The sequence below is a fragment of the Metopolophium dirhodum genome, chromosome 2, assembly GCF_019925205.1.
Source record: "Metopolophium dirhodum isolate CAU chromosome 2, ASM1992520v1, whole genome shotgun sequence".
NCBI classification, from domain to species: Eukaryota; Metazoa; Arthropoda; class Insecta; order Hemiptera; family Aphididae; genus Metopolophium; species Metopolophium dirhodum.
In genome coordinates, this window is record NC_083561.1 from 34,973,924 (window position 1) to 34,986,512 (window position 12,589).

The window sequence follows — 12,589 nt, forward strand, 5'->3', positions numbered from 1 at the left end:
TGTTATGTTTTTAAAGATTTTTTCAGTACAGTTAAGCATTTTAATATCATTGATGAAAAAAAGTCGTCAAATGTTATATTATATATTTAGTTCAGTAAGCAGCCAAAAATTCAAATAAATTGTAAGTATACTAACCGGAAACCTGACTGAATATTTCTGTGATGATATGATGTGGGTAATGCAGAAAAAAAACTGGATTTCATTCAGTAAAAATATTAATATATAATGTATCCTCATTATATAGGCGTGTGGTACAGTGGCAGCCTAAGGGCTACCCTGCAATTTTTCAATTTTTGAAAGGCGCCGTTCGGTCATCCATTGGTTTTTTTTTGTCATTAGCATTTACGACTTTAAAAATGCTTAGATTTTCTTCAACCGCATCTTCTCTGATAGAAAAGCGAATCTAGTTTGTACTTCAGGGGGTCAAAAGTAAATAATTCCAGTATTTAAAAGCGCCGAGAAAAACAAAAAAAAAATTAAGGAAAAACAGGAATTTTTACGCAAATTCGGTTTTTGACAAAATCAATTTTGGTTTTTGGTGTAACTAAAACAAATTACCGTAAATACATGAATATATTAGCATTTTCTACACCATAAAATTTTCAAAATATTTTGACTTGTTTTGAGCTGTTTACGGACATTTTCAGTTTACAATTATTTTGGTTTTTTCCCCTAAATGTCAAGAAAATTGTAGTCGTTAGGTCATAAAGCTTGAAAATTTAATACAAGGCTCCTAATCAATTGTTACAATGGCAATAACAAAATATTAAAAATACATATCCACAATTGTGTTATGTTATGTTGACAACATTTATCAACTTTAAAATTTGAAAATAATTTTGTAGATAATAATTTATAACATTTTCAACTTATATAGCTAAGGATTGAACATTTAAAACAAGGCACCACGTAAGTAGATTATTCTGTAACCAAGCTGTAGCTTATGTAAAATTTGGACAAAATTAAATATTTAAACGAAGAAGAACGATTTTAGTTTTGTGTTGTATTTAAAAAATATTATTCTTGGGTACCTCTTACTTGAAACTTATTCTAAAGTATATTATTATATTATAGGTACAATATAAAATATCCTAGGATGACAAACCGTCTCCGCTCAGAATCGTTTTTCGCATACAATGATACAATTTATATTTTATATTATATCGTTGAATCCAAATTTAACACCATCCATTACAGTGACCCACTTGAAACCTACTGTACGTCTGTACAGCAGAGTGACACCCACTTCCCCGATTTTTTTTTATTTATAGCTAGGTGGTGTAATATAGGGCTGTAGATAAATAATATTTCTGGAGTTAAATTCAAACTTTAAAGGTGTTGAAAATACTGTAGATTATTAATTGTAAATAGATAACACAGACTTTAAAATTATCTAAATACTTCATTGGGGGGAAGGAGGGGCTTTAAAAAAATATGTCCTTGCGTATATAGGGCTTTTTCGCTTCATTAACGTAGCTAGGCCGCGCTGAGGATGAAGTCCAAGCGTCTAGCCTATGATCCTCAACAATATGTTATAGTTTGAATAAAATTATTATATTCTACTTATTAAGTCGCTTTAGTAAAATTTTTTCTTAATAAAGAAATCCCGCAATTCAAATGTCATATTTTAATAAAGCTCTAATGAAATTCAATTATTTTTAATTAATTATAATATACGTATTGCAATTTATTGTGTAGGAATATAAAAAATGATTTCGCTGCAAGTGACTATAACCTCAACAGTTCACAGGACTGGGTTATGGTTATCATAAAAATTAAAATGAGCATAGTATAGTTATGAGTGTATGACTTATAAACATATTATTATAAAGCATTAAAGTATATTGTATTAATGTTTAAAAAATGATTATATTTGAAAGAAAATAAATAGTCCAAAATTCAGTACCTACTACCTATACTGAGTCGAGATCAGTGGCTTTGTTCACCTAATAAATGGTGCAAGTAGGGACAGTTGCCCCCCCCCCCCTTTGTTTTTTGTGGGTTGATTATCATAATTATTATTTATGATTTTAATGTTCTAAAAAAACTTAGAAATGCCCTAACAACTCTAAATATGGTGCACTAAATTATTTTTATTTTTAATATTAAAGATATAAATTCTAAAATAAATTCGGTATAAATTATAATATACATTTTAAACTTATAATGATTGTATAACAGAACTTATCATTAGGACTACTTATTTAATCTAAAAATTAACTATTTTTTTTCTCTACCTATAGATTTAGACTTTAAATCATATATTTTTTGTAGAAATCATGTACAAAAAATTGCAAAATTTAAATTGAGAAAAAACTTAAAATGCTCCAAAAATCTTTAAATGCAAAAAATGACCTTAAAATTTAAAATCGTAAAAAATTTCAATGTAGGTAGGTATGTTATAAAACGAGTATCGCGTAGCTAGATTTGGAAAACAATGCAAAACGTGCATCGTATCCCAACTTCAATCATTACCGTTGTAATATAAAATATCGCAAAATAAACTTTTTTTAAATTAAAAATAAAAACATTTTTACTTTGTTACAAAGTTTTTTTATTACAACCGATTATGAACTATATAACTTACTAAGAACGTTGTTTTTATAGACTATGAGATGTAGTGGTGGGAGTGGTGAGACCAAGACGTGCAATACTGCAGTGTCCACCAAGTTTTTACTTTTTTGATAAAAAAATTAATATTATAAATTCATAGATGGAAAACCCACTACAGTAGTTTCAACTTTTAAAGTTTGTGGTATCAGTGACTGAATAAGCTAGAAGATAAATATTCAATTTCGTAAATTACCAAAATTTATAAAATTAACGATAACATTTTATTTATTAAATTAATTTATTTTAAATTATACATAACAATTAATCAAAAATAATTCTGTAAGATCCAGTTTTAACTAACTATCTACGCATATAATAATTCATAAATATTTTTACACTCCTTGACCCTTGTCCGTGGGAAAGAAAACATGTCACAAAAATACCTAATAACTAATGGGATAGTGAGACAAAGAAGGAAAATATTTTTCCCTCCCCTTGACAAATTCCTGCGGACGCCCTTGGTTTGCCGTATTAACACTTCTTTGATTTTTACCATGTACCCGTATTTTGCAAATGGGTGTACACTACTCTGACATTGACACATTGCTCTGATCGGCTAGAATGTGGATAATCTGACGGGTATCACGCGATTGCCGGCTGTCCACACTCCACTGGTTCCTCGTTGTAGGGATATTTGCTAAGGGCTTTCTGGTGTTGACATTTGCGGATACAGGAGGAGGGGGGGGGCGGGGACAGGGGAAGGGCCCTTACCCCCCCCCCCCCCCCCCCCCCAGACCTCTTCAACAGACTGCTCTTTTTACTTACAGAAATATTTTAAATTGTGTAATGTAATGCATTATAATTAATTACACAATCTATTTATCGAGGTATTTTGGGGTATTTTGGGGCTTAGAAAAAATTTTCTTTGGAGCTCCCCGCCAAAAAAAAAAAAAAAAAATTTAACCCCGTATTCGCCACTCGTTCCATACGTCTTAAAGGTAAATTCAAATAACTTATGAGGGTGCTCCATGACTCCTGTGGTTGTCATCTCTGTCTTGCAAACGATCCAAACGTACAACATGATAAAAACTGTTTCACGCAAACAACAACCACTTGGGCTATAATCCAAGTTAGACAACCCAATTGTCAGTCTTCACGCTTTAAAAATTAAAGACGCTTAGTCTTCACGCTATAGTCCACCGAACTAATCGATAGTTTTTATTATCTAAACCACTTATCGCCTTATCGGTTATGTTAAAAACATTCGAATAGATATTCGATAGTGTCCATCACCAATAGAAGGTAGGTAGGTACCTACTCAGACACTCAGTAGCCCGCTAAAATTTATATATTATTACATTACTGTTCCTAATATGTATGATAAGATTATGCCATCGAAGAACATATTAATATAATTATTCACCTCATAACAAAAATATAGCAATATATTTAAAGACAGGCAAATGTAGACATTATTTTTCATCGAACCACATAATAACAATATGATGGAATATGACTACCTACACGCCAAAGATGTAATGAGAAAGCCTAACTAAGACGCCGTGAGATCACATTTTAGATCGAGCGATTGTAAAAATGTTTCAATCTCCAGATTTGACGATGATTTCCAGTTGAAAATCGGATGTAGTTGGTAATAGGGGAGAGGTAAAAAGTAAAAATCACTTGTAAGTACCTATTTAATAGTTCAAAAAAAGTTACGGGAATTTTTAAACAAACAGTTTTTGACAAAATCAAATTTGTATTTCAGACTTCTGTTGCAAATGAAATGTCTTTAAAGACTTAAACTCTTTTATAATATTATAATACAATTTCCTTGCTGTGGTCAAAATTGACAATGTTTAGGTTAACCCAACGCTCGAAAATGTAATACAATATTCCTCGTACATTTTTGAACTGAATTTAAAAAAAAAATAAACATAAAGCACATAGTATATTTTTATGAGTTGTTTAAAATTCACATTTGGATGGCATTTCATATTAAAACTCCATCAAACCTGTAACAACGATTTATCCTCAAATTATTTGAAATAATATTAATTATAGGAACGTAAAACATTCCACATATAATTTTCAAAACATTTCTACTTTTTTATACTGTATATATTTAATAGATATTCGAATTCGGCTTGGCATTTCTAAATACTTGGCTTATAAATTAACCGTGGTCTACCGTAATAACAATATAAGTATGATATGCGCCATGTGGTCTACAATACAAATTTTAATAAACTGAACGATTGAACACGAAATAAATAATTATGGAAATAAAAATGAAATAATCAAAAAGCAGTCAGAATATTTCGAAAATCTTACTAATTCTGGAAAATGCAAATATAAATATACTTGGTGAAAATGTTGAGTCTACGCGCGGCTATTAATTTTTAATTTACGGCAAATAACTAAAATCGGTTTTTTCAAATTTTTTTGTTTTTCTTGACGCTTCCTATAAAACTACTTGGAATTTACAATTTTTACTTCCCAAAAGTACCAACTAGATTCACTTTTCTATCAGAAAAGATTCTGATCTCAAAAATTGTAACTTTTTTACCTCAGAATCTAAAATATATTAATCGTAATAAATATGTTTTCATTAAAATCGGATACATTGTAAAAATTTAAATAAATCGTCAATGATTAAAAATAATAAAATATATCACTCACAGTATTTTGTGATAGATAGATGTGATAGATTTAAAGTCAATATGTTTACGAAATGTGTAGGATAGATAAGGTTAACCGTTAACTTTACCATACATGATATTATAATTTTCAAAATCTTTTGACTTATTTGGGCGATTTATAAAAAAAAGAAATTTTTTTTTTTATTTTAATCGTTGTCAAAAAACTTGAAAATTGAATACAAGATTATTTAACTTAGATTAGGATTAAGATCATAATAGATATTGTATAAAATACCTAACCTAGTATTTTGTTATTAGAGTATCCAAAAAAATAGTTGTGCGTAAAGCCAAATAATTTCTTATGAGCGTCTGAAACTAGAATTTTGATAAAATATCAATTGCAAATTCTTTTGGAGTAATAAATTCATCAAAAAATTGTTCTCGCAAGATTTTTTAAAGCCAGATAGTCAATTAAATTTTTTATGATCATTTTAAGACAACCAATATAATTTTCAACAATTTTAGATCAATTATAATATGCTATTTCTTATTTAGAGAAGGTACGTATATAATAATATTAAATGAGTATAATTAATAAATAATAGCAGTATATCAATTATATGATTGACAGATAGCCACATAAGCGGAGACCTCTACTAAGAAATTTATCCAGTTTGTAAAAAACCTCGATAATGGAATTCAGACTATCCCAAACGTCAGTGTCACTCTCAACGTTTCTCGGTTGCCACGATGACAAAAAGAAAGCCAGTGGTAGGTACACTGGCAACGCTACCCATGCAGTATAGAGACTACTACATAACGATAAGTGTACATTATCTGTTTCTTTAATATCCAGTTCATTTTTGACCATTGGGTGTACTTTTGAAACACACACATCTACCATAGGCCTTAGTCTGACATGGCTAAGCAACCAAATATATCTTTAAAATACATTTAATACACAATAAGATATTATAAAATCTTATATTAGTATTGATCAGAAACAATTTGTTACAAATGAATAAAAAAAATTATGAAAAACCACTGTATTCCAAAAATTATGTTACGTCAATTAAGGAAAGAGGAATAGAATATCACAAGATCTACCACGATTATAAGTAGGAACCTGAAAATAAATAAATGAAAACATTGAATAAATGGAAAGAAAATAGTTATTAAGTGTTTTATTTGTTGATGTTTTTAGACAAATGTTAACACAAGGTATAGGCGGCGGCTAATGCTTTCAGTTGGGCCAAATGGATTAGTCATAGATGCAGTAATTAAAATCGTATGTAAAAAAAATATGTATAAGATACAAATTATAACTTCATAGAATGATATAAACTAAGTTTAAAAAAAATATTTCTTAAATTATAATGCATTATAAATACATTAATTAAAAAAATATTTTTAAAATTATGTCATCCCTATCACTCAGTTAAACATAACTAAAACAAAATTTAATAAATTCTTGAAAATAAAAAATAAAAACAAAGTTATCATGATATTGAGTAGCACAACACGATTTTTTCCTGCGGAATTCTTTACGATGAAAACAAGGTTGCAACAGCCATTTGGATAGTATTAGAAGTTGGGATGGTTTCCGACACCTATGCCAACTTCCATTTGACCTAACTGAAGGACGTGTGTGCGCTACTGCTACGCCTATTCATTTCTTCTTCTGGGCCTTTTCAGCGGCCTTTGTTACTTTGCCAGCTGACAAATCTTTGAAGTTTACACTCTGCAAGGTTTAAAAAAATTTGTTGTTAATTAATAATATATAAGGTAATGAAAGATACTAAATGTATAAGTGGCGAAATTTACCTTAATGACACCAACAGCAACAGTTTGCCTCATGTCACGCACAGCGAAACGTCCCAAGGGAGGGAATTCTGAGAAAGCCTCAACACACAAAGGCTTGGATGGTACCAAGTTGATGATGGCAGCATCTCCAGACTTGATGGCTTTTGGGTTAGCTTCAGTAGTTTTACCGGTACGACGGTCACATTTCTCTTTGATCTCTGCGAATTTACAAGCAATGTGGGCAGTGTGACAATCCAACACTGGAGTATATCCATTGGAAATTTGACCAGGGTGGTTCAATACAATAACCTAAAAATACAGATATAAGAATTATAATAATTGTTTATACATACTTCAATTTAATAAAAAGTTACCTGGGCAGTGAAATCAGCAGCACCCTTGGGTGGGTTGTTCTTTGTGTCTCCAGCAACGAAACCACGTCTCAATTCCTTGACTGAAACGTTCTTTACGTTGAAACCAACATTGTCTCCTGGGCAAGCTTCTACTAAAGCTTCGTGGTGCATCTCCACGGACTTAACTTCAGTGGTTATGTTTGCTGGTGCGAAAACCACAACCATACCAGGCTTCAAAAGACCAGTTTCTACACGACCTACTGGGACTGTTCCAATACCTCCTATCTTGTAGACATCCTATAGATAAACACAAGTTAGAAGGTGTATAAATAAAAAGATTATTTAAAAAATATTTAAATTTATTTATACCTGGAGTGGGAGACGGAGAGCCTTGTCAGTTGGGCGACTGGGTGGCAGGATAGCGTCTAAAGCTTCAATCAGACATTTACCATCAGCCTTTCCTTCTTTACGTTCAACGGCCCATCCCTTGAACCACGACATCTTTTCGGAAACTTCCAACATGTTGTCTCCATTCCATCCAGAGATGGGCACGAAAGCAACAGCAGCTGGGTTGTAACCGATTTTCTTGATGTAACTGCTTACTTCCTTCTTGATTTCTTCGAAACGGCTCTAAAAATAATCAATTATTAATTTTGATAAATAATCATAATAGTTTAAATACATACTTCGCTGTATGGTGGTTCAGTAGAGTCCATCTTGTTCACACCAACGATCAATTGTTTTACACCCAAAGTGAAAGCCAATAGAGCGTGTTCCCGGGTTTGTCCATTCTTAGAAATACCAGCTTCGAATTCTCCAGTACCAGCAGCGACAATAAGCACAGCACAATCAGCCTGGGAAGTACCAGTGATCATGTTTTTGATGAAATCTCTATGTCCGGGTGCGTCAATGATGGTGACATAGTATCTGGCAGTTTCAAATTTCCATAAAGCAATATCAATGGTGATACCACGTTCACGTTCAGCCTTCAGTTTGTCCAATACCCATGCATATTTGAAAGAACCTTTACCCATCTAAAATTATATTTTAAATTATAACTCGTTCAGTTTTGATTATTTTCCACAAAAGACTTACTTCTTGGGCTTCCTTTTCGAATTTTTCAATTGTACGTTTGTCGATACCACCACATTTGTAGATCAAATGACCAGTTGTGGTTGATTTACCGGAATCGACGTGTCCGATGACAACAATGTTAATATGTACCTTCTCTTTTCCCATGGTTAATCTAAAAAAAATATTTAGTTGTAAAGTTGTAAATACTCAATTACATACACAAGTAATTACTGAAATTAAATAAACAGAAATAAAAAAAAAAAATGGAACACTGGAAATTATTACACAATGGTTGGGAAATTTCAAATGAAATAAATAGATGGTAATTAATAATGATCAGCTTATCTATCAATGACATTAATTAATTTGTTTGGAAAGTCTAGATAAGACAAAAAATGTTTATACCAAAACATGGGTAATACGTATAAACTAGATAAAAAAAATCGAGTCACTTCCACGTGTACATACGTGAATTGCTACTAATTAAAAGTTGATCTTGCGTGGTATGCAATTTAACGTTTATGTCGAAACGGAAATGCAAATATAATATATAATGCAACAAGGTTAATGAACCGAAAAATGACGCATTATCAAGCGGATCACCGAAAATGCATCGTTCTAACCAATATCTCTAGACATGTGTCACGACGACAATGGTACCAACCGATGCCCGGCCGTCGAAATATGCTCGGACCTAAATTTCGAATTTGTACAAAATTCGGGTACCTAACTTAAATGTTTAACGAAATTGTAGTTACTTTCGATCAACAAATTTGTATGGTGTACTTTAAGAGCACGTCAGTCTTAAGTGACCCGACGAGGATTTTGAAACCAGCCTAATAAAAATTGCCACATATACAAAAAAAAAAAGATGATAGTGACCACTGGGATTACAACTTAACGGACTTGGGGAGACTTGCAAAGGGGGTAGTTTACGCGGCTCTTTGAGGGGCAAAAAGTACAAAGGACAGGACATCAACCCATCACGGCGCTATTTACAGGAGGCGGCACGCACAGCAAAAAACGGTAGCAGCCGGAAGATCCTACAAGCCTACGGTTAAGATTCACGACCAAAGTTCTTCTCAAAATCTAGCCAAAAAATTACGGCGTTATTGGGGGATTGGAACGCGTACGTACTAGGAGGACATCGTAGATCAAACAGTTTCTTAAAACGGGGAAAAAAAAAGAGACGAGCGAGGACAAAACGCATTCCGGCCGGCGGATTGCGGTCGCACGATTACCGGGTAAAAAAGGTAAAACCAAAACGTAAAAACTAGATCAAATTGTTTTACTTACCGTTTATGGATGACTTGCAATCAAAATTTTAGATTCGAACGGATGAAAATCCTCCAGAAGACTATGAAGCCGATACGGGCGGTGGAAAAATGTTTAATCGACGAGCGGCACACACGACGATAGCACAGCAGAGTCGGAAAGAGAGCGATCCGAACGTAGCGCACCGGACTAGGGTGGTGGTCAAACGAGAAACATGGCCGCCGGCGCTCCGGTGCCGGCACCGATAAATCCGTTTTGCTTTTTCAGTATCGTTTAAAACCAAAATCTTAATGTTTTCGTTTCGTAGGGTATTTTTAATTATCGAAAATGTCATTTTTTTTGGCAATTCTATAGCTTTTAGGCATTTTTAACGTCCAAAGTTCCGTTTGCTGGCAATGGGTACGAGATTAATTGACCACGGTAAATCGATGTTACTGGCACTGTTACCGTTGCCAACCCAAGGGACACGTAGTTGTAATGGTTTTCAAAATGTTAAAACATTCTCATAATATACCGTGGTTGTAGGATCGCATTATGAAAATATGAACAATGAACATACCTAGGCTATGTGGTACACTGGTACCTACTACGTGGTTTTCACGTGACCGTGATTTACTGATTTTCTAAGTACGAAAACATTATAAATTAATAATTATTTATTATTAGTTATTACTTATTACTATTTTCTCGAATATAATGTTTTGTTATTAAATGTAGCACAATTTCGTCCACAGCTATTTATTCATTTGTTAAGGTGGATATTTCCCTTATTTACGCGTTTCCCCTTAGGCATTTAAAAAAAATGTTGAATTCTAGAAAAATTAAATAAGTATCCAGATATTTCGATATTAATTGTTGTTTAACAGTTTACATATTTATTCATTTCTTTGATTCATTAATAAGTAGTATTGTATTATATAATAATAACTAACAAGTTATGTTTAAATAAATAAAGATAAATAAAAATTTTTAAAAATGTAATAAATGAATGATTTAAAAAAATATATGGATAGATATTCTGCCTTCAAAATTGCATGGTTTCTGATGCTTTTTCATCCCTAAACACAATTCTTTAAGTCCATATTTATTGATTTTTATTATACAATCAACCATATTTGTTTGGATATTTAAAAATGTTATAAATAATAATAGATATTGAATTTGATCTCTGGATTGAAAATTTCAATGAATATTCAAATATTTGGATGCTGCAGGGTTCTACTATGTATATTATTTTAAATTTACTATTGAAACGAGACCTACTCATAATATTTGTCCCACCTGTATTTATTTATTTTTTTGTAGCGTCTACATTTTATTAAACGGGGAGGAAATCTGGAAATGTCTACCTGGAAAATGTACCAGAGGAAACTAAATGTCCTATTCCATCGAAAATAGTCGTAAGGAAATTGTCAAATTTATAATTACCATTATAGGCTACAGCACTACGCTATTACCTAAGCATTATTTACTTTTTAAGTATAAACTAAGAACATAGTGTATTAATGTAGATTTTAGGTTTATTATCGTTAAGACGATGATGATGTTTTTATTTTGTTAAGATATTAAATACATGTAATAATATTGGGTAGGTAGGAAGGTACCTATTTACGTTACCTTATTTTCGTGTTACGTCTCCGTCATTTATTTATAAATACCGAATATTACAGCAACTTGCAACCAATTAATTATTCATATCAGTGGCGCAAATAGGAAGATTGATTAGAAAGGGCTCAAGCTCCAAAAAAAATGTTTTCAAATTATAATATATATTACATTATTTTTTTTTGAGGGGGCTAAGCCCCCTACCCACTTGCGCTCATAGACTATTATAGGTTGTCATAATCTAGACAGACAATTAAAATTTCAGATTATCTACCACGAAATTATAAATAGTTAAAATATATATTTGTAAAATTATGGTGAGTCTTCAACTCTTGACAATATTATATCAACACATGCCCTCGTAAATCATAATAATATATATTTGGGTAATTATTTTACCTATAGGCTATATGGCATTTATTATGGCTATTATAAAATATAATCTACCTAGTGCCTACTATAATACATTAATACGTCCATGCCGATAACCTGTGAGTTATAACAATCAAAAACCTAGGATTAATGCTGAACTGGCTAAAGTCCTATATATAGACTATAACGAAAATTAGATAATAATATATTATACCACATTATCGTAGAACAGTGCGAATAGAACAATTATTAAGTATAACAGTTTTACATTTAAAACAATCTAAATATTTAAAGAATCAAAATTAAAAAAGTGGGTAAATGGATGTCACTCTGCTGTTCAGTAGGTTGCAAGTAGGTCATTGTAATGGATGGTGTTACATTTGAATTCAATGATAATAATATCATTGTATAAGAAAAACGATTCTGAGCGAAAACGGTCAGTCAGCCTATGATATTATTAAGTATGATTGATGATATTATTGTGAATAAAGTAATTAATTTTAGTATTAGGTATTTACTACAGTATAGGCGGAACCTTGTTTTAAATTTTAAATCCTTAACTATAAAACTTGAACATTTTATAAATTTTTATCTACAAAATAATTATTAAATTTTAAATTTGATAAATTTTGTCAAAATTCGAACTTTAAATGCTTATAAAAAAAATTGTGCCTATGTATTTTTTTTCAACTGCTATAGTAACAATATATCAGGAGCCTTGTATTACATTTTCACAATTTTTAACCCAACAAATAAAGTTTAATTAACATTTATAGAAAAAAAAGACTAATAAAATTGAAAACTGACTATGTCTGTAAACAGCCCAAATTGAGTCAAAATATTTTCAAAATTGTATGGTATAAAATGCTAAATCTTAGATTTAAAAAGAAAAATTTTTATGAATTCTCAATC

At 31.3% G+C, this 12,589-nt stretch overlaps 1 protein-coding gene across 1 annotated transcript; it reads right to left on the reverse strand.

The window, feature by feature from the left end:
* Positions 1–6,349: 6,349 nt before the first annotated feature.
* Positions 6,350–9,881, reverse strand: LOC132939383 (elongation factor 1-alpha). The gene is made up of 7 exons (XM_061006519.1): positions 9,722–9,881; positions 8,447–8,597; positions 8,038–8,385; positions 7,721–7,981; positions 7,373–7,648; positions 7,020–7,307; positions 6,350–6,936 (listed from the first exon to the last, which is right to left on the reverse strand). The coding sequence occupies exons 2-7, from the start codon at positions 8,588–8,590 to the stop codon at positions 6,865–6,867; spliced, it is 1,389 nt and encodes a 462-aa protein (XP_060862502.1). The 5' UTR covers positions 8,591–8,597; positions 9,722–9,881; the 3' UTR covers positions 6,350–6,864.
* Between the last annotated feature and the right edge of the window lie 2,708 nt (positions 9,882–12,589).

Excerpts from the sequence above, each read along its gene's own strand:
- LOC132939383 (XM_061006519.1), bottom strand. The coding sequence starts at position 8,590 with ATGGGAAAAGAGAAGGTACATATTAACATTGTTGTCATCGGACACGTC. Across the intron at positions 7,982-8,037 it reads CTGAACCACCATACAGCGAA|AGCCGTTTCGAAGAAATCAA; the intron begins GTATGTATTTAA and ends GATTATTTTTAG. Across the intron at positions 7,649-7,720 it reads CTCTCCGTCTCCCACTCCAG|GATGTCTACAAGATAGGAGG; the intron begins GTATAAATAAAT and ends GTTTATCTATAG.